This window comes from Poecile atricapillus, chromosome W (genome assembly GCF_030490865.1).
Source record: "Poecile atricapillus isolate bPoeAtr1 chromosome W, bPoeAtr1.hap1, whole genome shotgun sequence".
NCBI classification, from domain to species: Eukaryota; Metazoa; Chordata; class Aves; order Passeriformes; family Paridae; genus Poecile; species Poecile atricapillus.
In genome coordinates, this window is record NC_081288.1 from 41063057 (window position 1) to 41082637 (window position 19581).

A 19581-nucleotide genomic window follows, 5' to 3' on the forward strand; every position below is an offset into this window, starting at 1 on the left:
AATCAAGTATAGGAGTTAGATGTTTGAGAATTGTATGCTATGACCATGGACCAATAAATATGCTGCAGATGCTTGGGAGCAGGTTGAAAACGTTGGAGTACCTTTCACGTTACAATATCAGGACTGTGTAATATTACTGTCCTGTGGAGATGTACAAATGTTTATTTTTTCCTTACAATGTGGGATTGATGTGTGTGATGACAAAAGGAGTTAACCTTTTTCTCTTCTTGTATGTCTTCTGTTGCACCTGTGTCTCTAACTTTGTCTTCTAAAACTTGCATTCTCACCCCAGCTTCCAAAACACAAGTCTGTTGTGGTTACATTAAATGACTCAGATGACAGTGAGTCTGATGGAGAGCCCTCTAACTCAACTAGCAGTGTGTTTGGAGGACTAGAATCTATGATAAAAGAAGCAAGGAGAAATGTTGAGGTAATTGCTGTCAAAATTTTAATAATTTTAATGATTTTTCTTTATATATGAAATTTAAACTTTAGAATTTGATGAAGAAATACTGAATTACATCAGAAGAGGGTAAGAGTGAGTACATTACTCCTGTCTGGATAACTACATTGTAATTAGGATTGCACAAGCTAATCAAAATTTTTTGTTGAAGATGGCATCCTGAAGATAGAACTTGTAACATATTTTGGTTTGATTTTTTCAATTAAAATTCAGTGCATCGTGAAGCAAAAAAGTAGTGGCTTAAAAGATTTTACTTAGCCTTGAACAGCTTTAACTTGGCGCTGAAATTCCTCTTATAAATACTACTTGACAGCTGTATTTTAAGTTAGTGTGACTGGTACTGACTTTAGTCTAATTGTAACAGGCATCAAAAATCAAAGCCCCTCCAAAATCAGAAAAAGAGAATGATCCAATGAGAACTCCAGAGGCTCTGCCAGAAGATAAAAAAATAGAATACAGACTTCTAAAAGAAGAGATTGCCAGGTAAGCTTATTTGAATTGTTGATGTAAAATATGTTTTATTTGTAGCCATATTAGTCTACTTTTGTAACTTGAAGGAAGATCTGAGTTTAAAAACCTTGCCATCACCTTCACGCTTTTCTCCCATGCTGTTTTTTGGTAAGACAACATAGAGGTCTAAAGAAAATCCTTGGATTGGAACTGACTTAAAGTAACTGATTGCAGTTGTGGAAAGTGCTTTTAACTTGAAATTGTGTCCTGCTACTCTTTTCAAAGATGTAAAAACTCTTGGGAGTACACATTAAAATGAATGTTGAAGCTTCTGAGCATCTTTGTTTTTAACATTTGTTTCAGTCGTGAGAAACAGCGTTTAATTAAGTCTGATCCAGTGAAGAACAGTTCATCCCCTGCAAATTCTGATGGTGAAGTTGATGGAATTGGGAGAATAGCAGTAGTGGCCAAACAAGTCACAGAAGCAGAAGCAAAGCTGAGGAGGAATAGGTATGCATTTCACTATTGTAAGTCCTACCTTTTGCTTATGATGAGAAGAGTAAATATTTTTAAATGTTACAGCATTTAAATACCAATGAATGATATTTTCTGTTGTCTTGATCTATTCAGCCTTTAATTCTATTGCTGTTGAAAAGGAATTGTGTTGTAGCTTGATCACTTTTAAGTATAATTTGTCATACTGTTTTCAGCTGTCTTTATGCTCAGTGACTAGAATATTATTTGTGCCACCTAATTTGACTTTTCTCTTGTGGTGTGCCTCTTCTGTGTTTTTCACTCTAATTTCAAGTTATGGTTGGAAGTACAAGTGCTTTGCATCCTCTTCTCAGCTTCTTTTGCTGCTTGATTATTTTTGTACCATCTTGTGAACAAACTGGTTTGTGCTCAGTCATCAACTGAAGAACAAGATGCCCTGCTCTCTTTATCCACACCCATCTAAGTGTTTATCTTCCTTTGATGCGCAGCTTTTTGTAATATGTCTACTGTGCCATAATATTATGGGTTTTAATCTGCTAATGTGCCCTAAGATGGAACTAGGCTGTTACTTAACAGAAAGCAAGAGTATAGGTGTCCTGGTCGTCATGATACTAAAAACAGTTTTAAAGAGAGCATTTGCTAATCTTCCCCGTCCTTGTAACTAGAATGTTTTCATCCGCATTATACTTGCACACGGAACTTGGGATGCTGAAACATGCTGCATATATTGACAGTATTTACTGTCTTAGGGATGTTAGGACTATATGGAGAGGCTTAATTTGTAGTCTTTTTGTAAGTGAGGAGAGCTGTGTTCTTAAATAACGGGTTTTGGAGGAGCAGCAGTAGCTCTAGGCAGCTCACCTTTAGATAAAATTGTGTACATTCCTTTTCTATTTCAGAATGCTGTTGATGAAGGATGAGTCTGTCTTGAGAAATTTATTGCAACAACAGGCCAAGAAGAGAGAGAATGTTCGAATTGCTGAAAATAAAATTAACAAACTGGCTGAACAGCTACAAGCAACAGAGAAGATCTTGAATGCTAACAAGGCGTTTCTCAAGAGACTTCAGGAACATGTAACTGGCACTCTGAAATGTTTGTTTCCTAGAGCTGGAAATCTTGAAATGGGATGCCTGATTTTTGGAGGCAGTAGGCTTTCTTTGAATTATTTAGTAATTCCCATCTAGTTATATTATATCTCATTAATTTCATGTAATTATATTTTATTATCTGGTCATATCTGTAAATTTGCATCTTGCTCTAGTATTCAGTTTTTATTTCTATTTTTTCAGATACATAAAGTTCAACAACGGGTTACAGTAAAAAAAGCTCTGGCATTAAAATATGGAGAAGAACTTGCTCGTGCAAAAGCAGTAGCAAGTAAGGAAATTGGGAAACGAAAGCTAGAGCAAGATCATGGTGTAAGTCGGCATGTTTTTAAACCAAACTTCTTGGAAAAAGAGTATAAATTTTGCTTAACAAGATTCAAAATGAATTTCAGGAAAGCATTTCAGAAACAATGTTTTTGAAAAACAAATTGGTGTTCACTTTTGATCAATGATTAATTGTCAGGCTAAGTTGTGCAGAGGGGATCTGATACTCTTTTGAAAAACAAAATATACAGAGAGAAGGCTAAAATATTTTTTCTGAATTTTATTGCTCCTACTCCCAGCATCACTGTGTACTTGTTTTATAGCTCAACTTTTAACTGGGGCCAGAACTTCTGTTGAAGCCCTGTACATGATGGTAGGGTAATGTTTATCGGAAAGCCTGCAAATCTGCCACTTGATTGGTGGCAAACTTCTGTTGTTTTTCCACTGTTTGTTGAAATCTTCAGGCAAGAGTTTTAAGTGTTTTTATAAACTCTGAATTAAATATTTTGCCTAGGTTTTTCCCTCCTGTCAATAGAACAGTAGATGAGAAAATTGAAATAAAGATTTTTTTTTTCAGCCAAACAAAATGTTGAAATTGGATACCTCCCCTGCATCAAGTCCAAAAAAGCCTTCAGCAGAATTGATTGCACTGGAGAAAAAACGACTGCAGCAACTACAGTATGAATATGCCCTAAAGATTCAGAAGTTGAAGGAGGCCCGTGCACTTCAAACGAAGGAACAATCAAGTACTACACCTCATGTAGAAGAGGAATCTGAATTTGCATTACCTCAGCCATCACTTCATGATCTTACACAGGACAAATTGACTTTGGACAGTGAAGAAAACTACTTTGATGATGAAGTGTTGTCTAATTCAAACAGAGAACGAAGGAGATCTTTCAGAGAATCTAATTCTTTTACTAAGCCAAATCTTAAACACATGGACACTCCAAAACAAGAAACTATAAACAAACTTTCTAAAAAGGCTTCAGAGGAGCCTGAGCTGTTCCTTGGCTTGAATATTGATGAACTGAAAAAACTTTATGCTAAAGCTGACAGCTTGAAGGAACTGCTGATGAAAAGTACTGCCTGTATTGTGTCTAAGGAAGATCTCTTGTGTGGTCAGGTAAATGTTTAACAACTAAATGTGAAGCTTGTCTTTATTAGGTGGTATCACAACTGCTGTATATCTGTTTATCTATTTCCTAGGAAATTTCAGTGGACATGGATGTTTTTACATCACAAAGTAAACAAGCTGAAGTGAAACCATTTCCGCTTGGACCGTATCGTAGTCCTCTTCTGCTGTTTAAATCCTACAGGTATGAGGACTGTAAGCAGCTCTTTGACTTGGCTAGGATTTACGTTATCTGAGTCAAAATTGGCTCAGTCATGTATTTTTTGGATTTCTCTTTAGTGAAAGAGGCATAATCACAGTGATTCATCTTGACTTGACAGTAACATCTGCAAGTGTATTCAATTTGACACACTTGTCTTTTGACTAAAGAGAACTTTGTTCCTAGATACCAAATTTTAGAAAACAAAAGTCTGGAATTTAAACTGGAGAAGTTGTATCCTACTACGTGTGGTTTTTATTGCTGTGGTCTTAAGTAGTAGAAGATGGAGGATGCCATCTTTGCAGGAATATTAATTTTAACTTGTAGTTTATGACATCAAGTTCTTGAAGGAGCTAGAGATCTACAAATTGTCAAACTTCAGCTAAAGATTTAAAATAAGTGTTAATCTGCTAGACTAAGACTGGTTTTGTTTGTTTTTACATTCTAAGGTTTATAATCTTTTTTTCCCCACTATTTCTTCAAGTTAATCTTTAACAGTTCTCTTTACACTTCTGTTTGGTGTTGGTCTTAATGCTGATTAGAGCATGAGATTTTCTATAAACTACTAAAATGCACTTTCAGTAGTTTGCTTTCTATACTGGCTTTTTACTACTCTTCAGTTTTCATATTAATGAAGTTCTGCACCTAAAGGAGAAGAGAATGCTAGAGAAGAACTTAAAGGAATACTTCTCAACCTAATTGTTCCTTTCGCTCTTGTTTTTATCTTGTTCTTAGCCTGTAGGTTAATGATGCTTTTGGTTACTACCAGGGTTTTGGAAAAAATGAGATTTAATACAGAAAGTGATTTTTAACGACTTTTTAGAAAACTGATGTCTTGCCTTGTGTGCTTTATGACAATAATTTGCTGATTCATTTTAGGTTTAGTCCTTATTTTCGTACCAAGGAAAAGCTGTACCTCAGTTCAATAACATATAGCAATATGATTGAGCCCAAACAGTGTTTCTGCCGCTTTGATTTAACAGGCACATGTAATGATGATGACTGTCAGTGGTAAGTTCTTTTTAATTTTCTTGGCTTAAACTAAACCTCTCTTCTACATGTCTGACTCTTGAGTCTGAAATAAGTATGGTTTTCTTTACTTTGAAAGATCTGGATGTGTGATCTTATGTACAAGTTCTAGACAAGGTTGTCTTTAATACTCTATTGTAGATACGCAGTTGGAAGGCAAACCACTTTCATCTAAGCCATGAAGAGAGAGGAGGCTCTCGAGATGCAAATTTATAAAAATAATATGGCCTGATAGAGAATATTTCACGTTTTTCTAGTAGTTCAAATGGAACTGGTTGCACACGACTTCAGCATAACTTCAAGTCCTTGTAGAACCTCACATAGTGGTTGATACTGTTTAGCACACTTGATAAGAAAAATGTATACCAAATAAGTGATGAAGTAAAGAAATAATATTGTAGTTTAATTCTAGTTTCCTGGAAAAGTACTGGCTAAGTTTGTTTCTTTAAAGGCTGGTGTTAAATTGTATTAAAAAATAATTGGTTTACCAATGTTGTGCAGTATATTTAAAAGTGGATATGAATGGGTTAGGAATGAACTCAATAGGGAAACCTAACTACTAGTGCAGTAAGAATGAATGTTACTCTGGATCAGTTTTTAGCTGTTGTCATCAGACCATTGTTTGACTCCTTAAGATACAAAATGATATCTAATTCCTATAATTAACTTACTTGAACTGGAAAGTTCTAAGTATTGTGATGTAGGCTTAAGTTTAGAAGAGGCCCAGATATATTTAACCAAATTTAAAAGCAAACAATAGTTTTCCTGTGGATATTGTTCTCTTTATGCCTCGCCCAAGTGTGTAGTAAAACTTTTTTTTTCCCTATGATAAATGTATTGATTGCTTTTTTATTTCTTTTAGGCAGCACATGAAAGATTGCACTCTTAGCCGTAAGCAGCTCTTTCAGGATATTCTTTCTTACAATTTAGAACTGATTGGATGTTCAGAAAAAAGCACTGATGAGGAAATAAGCGCTGCCACAGGTTATTATGAGTCTTTTGTTCTCTTTTGTATCTAAAAATTAATATCTGAAGGGAATGTGTTTCATTAAAAGCTCTAGGTGCAAGGACTTTGATGCGAAGCAGTATATGAGATACAGATACATGAAGTTTCTTTGGTTGTCCATTTCAATCCTTTGTAGTGGGTGGTTACCTTGGTGTCTTACAGAAAAGAAATAAGTCACTGCTCTGAGGAACATTTCACTCAAAGAAAAGTATTGCTGGGATTCAGGGTCTTGGGGAGCAGTGAACATGGATTCTTTACCTCACTCCTGCCTCTGTTCTTTCTGTAACTACTGGACTGACCTGTTTCAGTGGAGGTAGAATTTTATAACAATGCCTTTGGCACATAGGCAAGTTGCCAAATGGAACTTACTTAATTTTCTTTTCTTTATGCTAGTGTGTTAAATCACCATGCCTCTTAATGCAGTCATATTTCATAAATTTAGCATAGATTTTGTTAAATTGCTGTTAAGTTACTTAACTATTTTAATCTATATGCTTACCTAAACTGCACACATTCTTGTTTCAGAAAAATACGTTGAAAAACTTTTTGGTATAAACCAAGATCGTATGTCGGTGGATCAGATGGCTGTTCTTCTGGCCAGCAATGTCAACGAGAGTAAAAGTCACAGTAAGTAACTTGGTAGATTAAATACAATATATATAAATTTTTAAAAGTTATCCAAGTATCTTGATGATTTTGTAAACCAAGAACATATTTTCATATAGTTTATTTATCTCAGTATTATAAATTCTGATTATGGTAAAATAAAGTCAACAGAGTTTAAGGCAACAATACAATAGTTTCAGAGTTCCTTATGTAGAATTTATTTATGCACTTAAGCACAATAAATTATAAATAAGTAGTATTGAAATTTATACACTTTTGTTGAACTCATAATCTTTTTATTTAGAACCTTTATTAGGAAAGATATTTTAGTCTTGAATACAGAAAAGTGAAAGAATTTTTACTGCCTTGTTTGGTTACAGCACCTCCACATACAACTTGGAAAGAGAAAAGGAAATGGAGACCAAAGTACTGGAGAAAACCTCTGTTAGATAGTAGCAGCAGTGAAGAGGAGCAGTTTGTTGGACCTATTAAATATGGTAATCTGGATATGTGGCACCCTTTAAATGAATGCTGGAGGAAAAAACTCACCCGCTTCTTTGTAACATTTGGATTTTTAAAATGCTTCTTGAGAAAACCAATGCTTTTAATGGCTTTCTTGACTTTATAGTTCTTGTATGCAAACTTTATTTTACATAGATTTTTGGGTAAAGGTTGACCTCCATTGTAATTCTGTTAGTTTTTCCTTCTTTAATGTGACTGGAAATTAGGGTGGAATTTCTATTTACCTGTTCTTTAAAGGAACATAAGGAACTGTTTCCCTAGAACGTTTCAGCCTTGCCCATACACCATTAGGATTTAAAAAAAAAAATATTTTCCTTCAATAGCTCTGCTTTCTCCTTCCCCCTCCCCCTGAACTTTAAATAGTAAAACATCAGTGTTCAGTTACTTTAAATTTGTGCACAGTTAGTATTTGGTGTGAGGTCAGGAGTTAAAAAAAAGTAGCATTTGAGACTTGGAAGCTTCTAGAGCATCAGTAACCTGACAGCGTTTCACACGTGACTCTTGCAGGTAGGAGTGTGGACCTGATTTTCTGAGCCAGAGAGAGTTCCCAGCCTGTCAGTGGCTGATCTGTTCCCAAGGGAAAGTCTCTTGAGAACATTTTCTCTTAAGGACCAGTTTTGTAAATAACTTCATTTTTCTCAAAACCCAGTACAGCTGTGCTGGTGTGTTTTTCTCTTGTTCCACCAATGGGACAAGAAAGGTGGTGTTCCCTTTACCACCAATCATGTTAAACCTGTATTGTAACACCCAATAAAGAGGCTGAAAAGTTCAGAAATAAAGGCTTCTGATCATCCTCCCTCTGCCTGTTGCATTGCATCCACACTCTTTATTTCATGTCCAACAGCGACACAGGAGCTTTAGGATTTTTTAACAAATCTCTAAAAAGGATTTTTTGAGGCTCAGAATTGAGATAAATTTTTCATTGTCAAATGTGTCTTAGTTCCTAATGCTGCCTTATGAGCTGCCTTAGTTGGTGTCTATTGATCAAGGCAGCCTTTACTGCTAATTCTTGCATTCCTTCGCATTTGAAATATAACTGGTTCTCTAAGGCAATACAGTTTGAAGGGTGCTGAGATAATGCTCTTTAGTTCTGATCAATGGGTATACTTCAAATATATAAATGCCACCTCTTGTGAGAGTTACAGATCACTACTGTTTTAAAAAGGAAATTTTCTATTTTTAAAAATTTGTATATTATTTACAGCCCATCCCACAGAACATAAAAAAAGAGTTCCAGTGCTTGATACTGTGGTGACTCCAGATGATGTTCGGTATTTTACAAGTGAGACTGATGACATTTCCAACTTGGAAGCAAGTGTCCAAGAAAACCCCTGTGATGTACAGCTTTGGATTAAACTTGCATATAAATACTTGAATCAAAATGAAGGGTACGTCTGCTACATTTGAGAGCTTGCTACATTTGCCCTTGCTGCTATGATCAAGTTTCCTATTTGATGTTAAGGAGCTTTCTTCAACAATGCCACAAATAATTCATTACTTTAAAGCAGGCTGAAAAATAGATTAGAATATATTTCCTATTTAGTACAGTATATGAGTAATAACTTACACTGGTAGTTTATCTTTGGGTAGATTTTGATTCAGAATGGAAGTTGATGGAAAGTAGTGTGGGGAAATAATTGTTCATGTTTAAAAAGTGCTCTGTGTAAGATTATAGAGGAATGCTCTACTTCTAGCAGTAAAAGTGGACCAATGAGCTGAAATCATTCTCCTCTACTGAGTAAATGATTGGAATAATGTTTGAAATTACTTGCATCAGCAAACTTTCTTATAAGTACGGTTATGCTAACTGGTTTTATCCCTGTAGAAATCATCCAACTGAGCACTTGATTTCTTATTTTGTGATTTCTTTTTAACTGGTTTCCTAAGTTTCTCTAGTTTTTGTTCCTTAAAATTATGCTGCAGGGCACCATGTTTCTGTTGGCAGTCAGATAATTTCAATAGGAATTCTGTCATAATGGTTTCATCCATTATGATGATTAACTTCAATTTTAATAATGAGGTACAGTTAAACAACTGTAGCAGGAAGCAAGAGGAATGGAGAAGAGCTTTAAAAGAGCTTTCTACTTTAAAAGCCTTGTTTAAACTGTGGTTAATGGAAAATATAAGAAAAAAATCAGTTTACCTGTATCAGTATGTGCCTGAACAGTAGAAGGCGTAGAACTGGAAAGGCCAGTGTATACACCCATTTCCTAAAACAGCCACCTCTCTCATTCCCCCTTCCTCAGTACTCTGAAGAAATTTGACTGCTGTAGTAGGTGAAAGTAGTGGGATTGGAAAAGCTTCAGACTTATGCATGGTTAGCTGTGTTAGGTTTTTTTTGAGACTTGTGTACTGCTTCTCATAAATGTCCATACAAAATAATTTCTAAAGATATTTTCAGAATAAGTGGAACTTCAGAAGCATTCTGTGGTTTTATGGAAGATGTATTTATGAATTAAAGCTTAGCTTTGTGGTTTGCAGTACAGTCAGTTATTTCGGCTGATCTTATGTTACTTGGCGGGTGTCATCTCACAATTTGTTATTTCAAAAAAGAAAATTTCATTTTTTTCATGTCTTAGAGACATAACCAGTATGATATGCTGAAATAAAGGCTTATATTTAATGACTATAGAAAGTAAATTAAATATTTAACAAAAATATAGCTTATTTCACTGCACCTTTAAAATATCTACTTAAGTTCTTAAGCCTTTATGATGTAAATGCCTTTATATACTTGCAGCGTGAGAACTTTGCTTACCGATCAATCTTACCCATTTGCAATTAATTTCAACTCTTATTTGAATTGGCGATCTTGATAGAATACTTACTTTGCACAGTGCACTTTCTGTGCACTGTGATAATTGTACCTGATAACCTCTGAAGGTAGGAAACTTGATGAAGCTTTGAAACCTTGATAGTGAAGGACAATGTGTAAAAAATGATGGCCTACTATGTGTGACTTCCATTCAAACTAAAAGCATCTGTTTTCATATTTGGTACTGTGTAAGTCATAATACCAACACAGTTGACCTGAGTACTTTTTTCAATATTTAATTTTTGCAGTTCGTCGTCTGAGTGTTTAGATTCTACTTTAAATGTTTTGGCTCGAGCCCTTGAGAACAACAAAGAAAATCCTGAAATTTGGTGTCATTACCTCAGACTTTTCTCAAAAAGAGGAACTAAGGAGGAGATACAGGAAATGTGTGAAACAGCAGTGGCATATGCTCCCTCTTATCAAATCTGGTGGACAGTAAGTAAAAATTTCAAAGTATATATGAAATGTTCCTGTAAGTGTATGTTTTCTACTGTATAGTCAGCATGTGTGACAGGGAAAGTGTCAAATGAAAAACACTGTAGTTTTTTGAAAACTCAAAAGTTGAAAATTAAATTACTCAAGTTCTTGTAAGTTATTTGTAGAAATCAGTTTTCCCCAGGTAGTAAGAGTTTTTTAAAATCAATATGTTACACTGTTACACTGATTGCAGAATTTGGATCTTCTTGTACATATTAAAAGTGGTATCTTTTGAGGTTCAATATGAAAATTTGGTGTGATGGAGTGAAACAGTTCATAAGATAGCAAAAGACATTATTCAAAGTTTGTGATCTGTGTGATTTGAAAACTTTAACCTAGAAGCTTTACTTATATTGTGATTGTTTTTACTATGATTTATTTCTCTAGTTTTTGAATTTGGAGAATTCTTTTGATGGAAAAGACTATGTATGTGGGAGGATGCTACAGTTCCTAATGGAAGTGACAGGAGGAGGAGAAAACCCGAATCTTGTGTCCTTTCAGCTACTGGAGACTCTCCTCTACAGGGTTCATTTAAGCCTGTTTACAGGAAGACGTCAGAATGCTCTTGTTCTGCTGCAGGTAACTTACAAATTACCACCCCAGAAGTGTTTTCATAGCTTCACCTTTTTAATGTGTGTGACTGTGGTAGTTTGAACTTGGTGGAATGGAACTTGGTGTCTTCCTTCAGGAGAACTTTTTCAACAAATAGAGGCTTCTGCTTTGAGCTGTGATGGCCACTGTAAAAGCTAGATACCTTTGGGGGAGTTCTGTTGCATACTTTTTTGTTTGTGTAGCTAATAGCCTAGACTACTATGTCTCAAAATAATTCCTAGAGAGATACTTTGTTTTTTGCTTTCTAGTAAACCATAGATCAGGTTTTTGCAATGAAAGGCCTGTGAGTATTGCCTCAGCTAGTCAAAATTGCTACAGAAATTATCAAACCAGTAGTTCTTGGGGAAGAATATAGTAGTTATCTGACAGTATTACCCTGCTCTCAAATCTGGAGACTGCAAAATTAGATTTTATTGCTCCTATCAACTCTGAAGTCATTGCGTTATCTCAGGCCAGAACTATGACTGTAAAAGTAATTTAGGTGACTGTTAACTGTTGCATGGATGATAAAAGTGGTGGTTGAGGGTGAGAAATGGACATCACCCTCTCCCAAAGTGGGAGCTCTGTCCTTTCAGTTGCAAGTTGTTTCATTCCTGCCAGAAGGTGCCACCTGTTTCTTGCTGCAGCCTGCCATTGCCCTCAGACAGAGCTTGAGAACCTCAGGCTTTTGTCTGGCTCCAGTTGGAACAGGAAAGCACAATGCGGTGCTGGTTTCCCCAGATGTACTGAGAAATGTTATTCTGAATGAATAAAAAGAGCATAAGGGAAAAAAATCTGTTTGTGTCAAATCAACATGGAAGTCCAGTGAGAGAATCCAGGGAGAATAATACTGGTTGGTTACCCGTACCTTTCTACAAAGCATCATCATAAAGCCAAACTATTATTTTTCCGAATTAATCTGTAATGTGTAGTTCAAAAGAATGGCTTGGCAAGAGATTATTTAATAATATTTCAGAGAAAATAATTTCCAAGTTACTGCTACTTCAGAGTAGATACCACAGTGTATTGGAAAACTTGAAAGCAATTTTTTTCAAGTATTTTGTGGAATAAGTGAAATGCTTTTGAAACACCAGTTTTCACCAACTTCAAGACATGTGTCCTGCTGTATTTTGCATAAATTTGCAAGTATATTCATTCTCTTGAAAAATGCCTTCTTTGATCATACTGTGTTTGTCCAGAAAAATGTTGGCACATCACTAGTCATGAGGTTCTGTTGTGTTTTAGAAGGAATTTGTATTTAGACTTTATTTAATTGCATGCTCTAATTATTGTATTTGGGATTTGCTAGTTAAACTGGACTAGTAGAAAAATTTGAAATAGTATCCTTGTTCTCAGTAAGGTTTCCAAAACACTTTTTTAAAGCACACCTGGAGATGGTGGCTGCTCAGTAGGCTTGAATAGGTGTAACTTAGTAGTTTTATAACTAGAATTCAATAAATAAAAACCCCAAGCCTAACAAACAACCAAACAACCCAAATGCACAAAACCTAGTAGGATATAGTAAGTTGAATCCGAGTTGTAGATGAGTTGTATCTAGATACTGGATAGATTTAGTATCTATCCAGACTTCTTTGGAACTGGAAGTAATAGGAGAGTAAAGCAGGAAAATAGAATGAACACATTAGGAGATGGATGTTTTCAAAGTGTCTCTCTTCACTTTTTCCAATAACAATCTTCTGCTGTTTTTCTGAACTAGAAATTTTATTAGGAATTGCAGATAATTTGAATAGCCACATATTCACATAAGCTGAATATGGTCCTGATTTACATAAAGGATTAGTCCTGGTCTTTTCTCTGGAAAAGTTTTGAGAATATTAAAACCTGCTCTTCCTGTTTTCTTTTCCCATTCATAAATCTTACACTACGTTTCAACCACAAAGTCTTTATTTCTTTTAACCTTTACAGAGTGCTTTAAAATCAGCAAATGAAAAGATAATATCAGAACACCTTACTGCAAGTGACCGTTGCTTGGCTTGGCTGGCTTACATACATCTAATTGAATTTGGTGTTCTCCCAGTCAAGTTCTATGATCCTGCTAATGTCAGTCCTTCAAGGATTGTGCACAAAGAGCCATTTTTAATACCATGGCAGACAGCTCAAGATGTGAAGACTGATCCTGATACACTTCTAGCCATGTTTGAAGGTAAGATTAAGGTGGTAAATATTTAATACATTCTTCATATGTTGTAATTCAAGAAGTATTATTCAACTTCAGACTTTCAAGGCAGTGCTATGTTAAGCCATTGAATTAATCCAGTGAATACTGCATTTTGATTTGAACAGGATAATAAGGAAAATCTACATTCATGGGTGCTTATCCAACACAGAGTTTTTCAGTGTAGTTTCAACCCACAGCTTTATCTTGGTAGACTGTGATGGTTCAGAGAAAAAGACCAGTCAGTGACTTGTGATTGTATGACATTGCTAGTTTTCTTGGGCTTATGCAAGCATAAAGCCAAGCTTCAGCTGTCGTTCTTTCTTACCCTTTCTTCCCTCAGCAGGATATGTTTATGGGCCTGGAATACTAGTGCATTTCCTTAAAAGAGGCAGAACAGTGCATGTTTATCTTAATTCAGAGTTTAAGTAAATTGAATATATTTTTTAAAAAGTAAGATGAAGATACTACAAAAAAATTGAGTTTTTAGCTTACGGTGTTGCTGCCAGAGGTAGATTTCATACTAGCAGACAAATGCTGTTACATAGTATTTATAAATGTCAGTATTTAGTGGTTAGCCAGCAGCAGTATTGAGTTGCCACTGGGAAAATACCTGTGCTGCTGGTGGTAAAGCAGTGTTGAAATACTCAAGGATCAACGGAGTAGCCCAACTGTGTGAGTGAAGGCAGTCTAGCTATAGTAATGGGGTGTTTATTGTTATGACTCTTTATTACTGAGGAGAAAAATAATATCCTATATTAGCTTTTGCTTCAACAGCTTTCAGCAACTACACTGAAAATCCTAGAATGTGATTTGAAATCTAGGGATATGCTTCTCTCTGTAACATTGTCTTAATGTTTCATTGGTAGGATGTTTCCTGCTTTTAAAATGAGTAAGAGATGAAACTGAAAGATTTATCTTTGTACTGTGGCGTTAAGTAAAGAGACCTTTTCCAAACATGATCATCATCTATTTCTAATAATTTGCAAAAACAGCACTTTCAGAAGTATCTTTTCAGGCTTATGTTTAGTCCTTATGTTCAAGGAGATTTTGCATAACTTTGACACTGTTTGAGGTGTAAAGGCTTTGTTTTTTACTTTTGTTTTGAAGATGCAGTCAAAACATGTACTGATGAAAGCCTTGAGGCTGACAAAAGAATAGCCATCTGCTTTCCTCTCTACAGAAACAAGATAGCTTTGCTGAAACTTCTGGAAAGGTAAATTGTTTCAAGACAATTCTTAACTGGAATACTCAACTCTTTTTTGTTAAACTTAACCTTTACTTTTCTTTAAGGTGGGAGTCTGCTGCAGAACTTTGTAGATCTTTATTGGAGCTCTGCCCTAACAACTGTCAGCTCTTGGAGAGTTTGGCCACCTTATATTTGCAGATGGAGCAGAGCGAAAATGCCCACAGGGTGTGGATTGGAGCTTTTGAGAAGAATCCTCAGAATGCAGAAATTTTTTATCGATTGTGTAAATTTCTTGTTTCGCAGGTAATATTCCACTTGAAAACTTATTTGCTGGTCTGCTAGCTCTGCAAAGTTTGGGGTTAATGTGTTGTTTAAAAGTCTTATCAAATTGGTTCGACTTAGTGATATTTTTGTAATGTCTAAAACTCCTTCCAGTAATTAGGAAAAGTATAATTGGCAAGACAAGTGACATGATAAAAGATAATCTTACCAATTACATAAAATCGTAGATTATAATTTGGTTTGTTCTAATTCAGTGTTTAATAATATCCTTAAGCAGGAGTAACAAAGTAAAATTATACCCTGTAATATTTTTTCAGTTTCTTTCTACTGTTCACTGCCCCATTTAAACTTGATTTGTGAGAGAATGAAGACAATGAAGCATTGTAGAGATAGACACACCTCGTTTGATTTTTTTTTTTGTTTTTGCCTAAATTAGTCTTAGCATATTCAAGTTGATGTTTGATTTTAATTTTTTTCATTGTTTTTAAAAAAAACCCAAACAACAAAACAGGAAAAGTCAAGCAGTATTCTTCCACTGCTGCAAGATTTCGTAGCAGCTTTTTTTGAGAATACATGCCAACAACATGGTCCCATGGATCTCTTAAGGTACGTTTAGAATAATTTTTTAATTTAAATGTTGGCAATATTGGTATTTTCTTGATTTGCATGATAATCTAGAACTTAAAAACTCTGTTTTTTAGCATGTCATATTTTGCCAAAACTTCAGTGAATGGTGATTTGGTGTAAGGTTTACACTTGTTTTTGCATAGACGCTAATTTATAAAGCCATAAGCATCTAAAAATGAAATAGCAAGCAAGTAGAATGTCTGGATTTGGGCAGTGAAAATCAATTAAATATATATATATATGCCAAAGTTGGTTTTGTTTATTTTCTTTCTGCCCTAAAGCTAAGAGCCTAAAATTGCCTATCTAAAATACTCTTGTTTAGGCACTTGAAAAAGACCTCCATCAAGAGGTTCAGCATGTTATTAATTAGGTTATTGTTGATGTAAGGATGCAGGTTTCATATATAGCCTGATGATTTTCCCCATGAATTTTAGCACCTACTTGAAAGACAGAAGTTTTGAAATCTGCAAGTTCCCTATGGTCAAAACAGATATTTCTGAAGGTCTGCAAAGCAAAAGCCTTCCATGCTAAAGCTCATTCAGATGAGCTTTTGAAATGTTTTTGTCTCTAAGTTAGGTGTTAGATTTTATTCTTGCTTATATTTATTTATGTACTTGATGCATGTTATGAAGGAAGGGGAGAGTCTGTCATATAAGACAACATTTAACTTTGTACATAATTAGAGAGTAAATGCCTTCTGTATTAATTATTTCTGTATTTCTGTGCAATGCTTTTTAACAGATTTTATCTGGATAGAGTTAAACTGAAACCTAGGAAAAGTGCATGTTTTTTAGTATTTTTCATGAACTGAACATCGTAACTGAACGTTACATCTACATAGGATTCTTCCATGTACAAGGCTATTCTTGTTTACTACTCCTTTTTTCTCTTGTAGATATCTCTTGAATTTTCCAATGCCAATTGAATTTACATCACCTCTCTATAAAGAACATCTTACAGATGATGTTGTTAACCAGCAAATCCCATATCTGTGGCAGATCTACTGGTGAGATTTTTCCCAGGAATTTCTGAGGAACAGCTATTGTGTCTGAGTAAATTGCATTTTCAAAAGCAGAGTATTCATTACTTGCCTGATGGTGTGTTGCTTTGGATTCTCTGAATAAATGATTGGCCAGTCCCTAGAGAACCTACTGGCCTGCTGCACAATGGAGATAGTTTTATGAAACTGAGTTGCATGTCAACTTAAATTTTCCACTTGAGAAATCTTCCAGAAATTCTGACCTATGGTAATAGGTGTGTTCATCTCAAAATGATTTTTTGTTTGTTTTACTTTTGTTTTAGGTTGCTGCAACTAGTAGTGTTTTTAATTCTCTTGGCTTTCAGTTGTCTCCCTTTTATTTTACAACAGTTTTACTTCACAAAAGTTTCCATTCTGTTTAGTCCTGATCTCCCCAGCTCCTTGACTCATTGTTTCAGCTGTTCATGAAGAAACTCCACAGCAAAGTAATGCAGGAGGGTGACCTATTCCTCTGCTAGAGGTTGTAAAGTTATACATGTCTTTATCACTTATACACAAACTTTTTTCTTTATTGCTTTTTTTCCTTATTTCTTCAGTCATTCCTTTTGATAGCAGCAGTACACAGGATTGCCAGACACCACATTATTAGCCATCTGTAACTTACACTAATTACTTAAATGTGGTTACTGAGGTGCTGGCTTAGGCTGTTTAAGAAGTTTACCATTTTGTAGTGTGGGTTTGTCAGTCTTCACAAGTAGCTGTTTGGCTTTTCAGGTAAGTAAAAGGGCAAGGATGATCTTGCTTCACATACAGAGTGAGGACTCTTCAGAACTTCTTCAACACTGTTGCTTATTATTTTTAGTTGGTGGACAACTTCCAGGTAAAATGTATGGTTTTCAAGAAAATTTGATCTAGACCTTTCATAAAGATTATGGGTTTATTTTGCATTGTCTATTACTACACTTCTAAATTTTTTTTTTTTTAACAAAATACTTCTTGACAAGCTCAGTTTTGGTTTTGGCACTTACATAGTAGAGGTATTGTTACTAAGATACTTGAAGTCAGTATTTAGTTATAAAGTATCCTGACTTAAGCTCAGATTCTCCGGTGTTTTAGCACCTGCTTCTAAGAGGGAGAATAAATGTTCTTGAAATAAGTACCTAAATTACTTTCAGAGCTAATAATTGAGTGTTTCTCTGTTTTAAGTTTTGCTGCAGTAAGTGTCCAGGTGTCTGGGCCTATGTATCTGTATTTCCTTTCTTCAGACATGGAGGACAAAAGATATATCAAGTTCACTTTTACCAACTGCAAATAGATTGAAATCAGCAATGCCTTAAAGGCCTTGTAACAGTGTTTTACTTGGCAAGATCATTTGTGTGTGCACGCATTTGTGTTTGCACACAAATGTTTACACACACTGTTTTAGAGTAGAAAATAGGTGATTTAGTTCGTAATTCCTGGGGAAAGCAGGAGTAGAATCAACCACTGATTATGTGACTTGAGTCAGGAGGGTTCTGTAGCAAGGTAGGAAGGTCAGCCTTATCTTAATATATTTCTGTATAGTCCTTTATGAGGTTGTTAGATTCCCCCCTCTATTACTTATTGAAAGTCTTACCTTTTTTCATTGTTACATTACACTTTGAAATATGGAGTTTTCACTGTGTCTTGATCTAAGAATGTGTCTGCTTCTGTCTTTGATGAGGTCTTGTGTGTTGGTCTAACTGTATGTTTCTTTGAGAAGCTGTTGAACAAAATTAAGGGGAGGGGGTTTTGACCTTTCTTGGCAGGGTTTTTTTTCCCCTCTGACACAATCAGTATGTTTCGACTGTAGATCCTGATACTGTTTCTCAAGTGGCTTTAATTGGACTTCAAAATGTATTGTTCTGGACCTTTCCAAATGGAAACTCAAGACTTATCTCCATTCTGTAGCAATTAGAGAATTACCTTTAGAAGGATTAGTAGGGGGTACTTTACAAGAGTAGAAGGCAGTTTGTAATACTTACTTTTAAGGATTGCATTTCAAACTTCATGGTTGTTTTATTATTCCTTGTAACCTGCTTTTGAGACTTACCCATTCTAGTAAATTGACTGATGGATTAGTCCATGATACTGTTAAACTGAAAACACTACTTTTTTTTCCTGCGTCTGAGAATGGGAAATTCTTAATTATATCTTACTCTTAATGTGTAATTACACATATTGTTTATGACATATAACAGTTTTTATCTTTTTATATAAACAGTTTGTGCCAGTCCCTTCATGCAAGTGTTGGTGAAGCCCTGGATGCTTATGAAGCAGCTCTGGGGGCAGTGATGCAGCAGGAAACTGTTCAGAACATTTGGCTGGAGTAAGTTCTTAAGGGAGGAAAGTTAATTAATCTCAATTATGAAGTGAACACTACCATAACCATCTTTTTTCTTTTCTTTTTTTCTTCCAGTTATCTTGTTTTTCTCAATAGTAAAGTTGTTGAATCCACCAACAAAGTTCAAGAATTCAAGCTTTTTACTGATCTAGTGAACAGATGTCTGGTGACAGTCCCCACACGATACCCAATTCCATTTAGTACTGCTGATTATTGGACCAATTACGAGTTTCATAATAAGGTAAAAATGTGTCTGTGGACAGTTTTAGTTAAACAAAGAGGCTGGTGACCTGTTAGTAGGTACCTATTAGTAGGTAATCTATTTGTTCAAGTGTAGCACCAGTTTCTAGCACTGAGAGCTAGAAAAAAAAAATGAAGTGTGAGTGTAGTAGTGTTTTGAGCAGAAGAGTGTCTAGCACTGGCCTTTTCAAAAAAGATCCTGTAATTCAAAGAGAAACTTATTGGCATGGTAGTGAAAAATGATTTTTTTCTAGAGAAAAGAGGAAATAAGGGAAGGAAGATGTGGTTACACAAGAGATGTCTGCGGAGCTCTACCACTGGCAGATGGAAACAGTTTTGATCATAGAACTTATAATGGTTGAGAAGAAATAAAGTAGGCAGAAAAAGTTGAGCACTTAGACAGAATAAAGCTTATGGAAATCTTGGATCCCATTTTGCTAACAAGTAGTGCATTTATCGTTATGCACTAAATGCAGACTAGAAGACCTAAAATAGGTGTGCTAGCAACTTGACACTGAATTCATATTATACAAATTAATTTCTGTACCCTTGAGAGATAAGGTTTGA

General features: G+C 35.2%; 1 protein-coding gene across 4 annotated transcripts in view; it reads left to right on the forward strand.

Moving 5' to 3' along the window:
- Positions 1–19581, forward strand: part of LOC131591610 (zinc finger C3H1 domain-containing protein-like) — a 41094-nt gene that overhangs the window by 15969 nt on the left and 5544 nt on the right. For all 4 annotated transcript variants that reach the window (XM_058862466.1, XM_058862468.1, XM_058862469.1 and 1 more), the window contains exons 10-30: positions 293–430; positions 828–946; positions 1277–1423; positions 2308–2482; positions 2699–2827; positions 3357–3905; positions 3989–4098; positions 4993–5124; positions 6005–6126; positions 6674–6775; positions 7135–7251; positions 8481–8664; positions 10340–10526; positions 10956–11147; positions 13086–13323; positions 14446–14551; positions 14629–14827; positions 15318–15412; positions 16329–16439; positions 18655–18759; positions 18850–19015. In XM_058862466.1, coding sequence (XP_058718449.1) covers positions 293–430; positions 828–946; positions 1277–1423; positions 2308–2482; positions 2699–2827; positions 3357–3905; positions 3989–4098; positions 4993–5124; positions 6005–6126; positions 6674–6775; positions 7135–7251; positions 8481–8664; positions 10340–10526; positions 10956–11147; positions 13086–13323; positions 14446–14551; positions 14629–14827; positions 15318–15412; positions 16329–16439; positions 18655–18759; positions 18850–19015 — 3423 coding nt within the window. The remainder of the gene's footprint in view (positions 1–292; positions 431–827; positions 947–1276; positions 1424–2307; positions 2483–2698; positions 2828–3356; positions 3906–3988; positions 4099–4992; positions 5125–6004; positions 6127–6673; positions 6776–7134; positions 7252–8480; positions 8665–10339; positions 10527–10955; positions 11148–13085; positions 13324–14445; positions 14552–14628; positions 14828–15317; positions 15413–16328; positions 16440–18654; positions 18760–18849; positions 19016–19581) is intronic.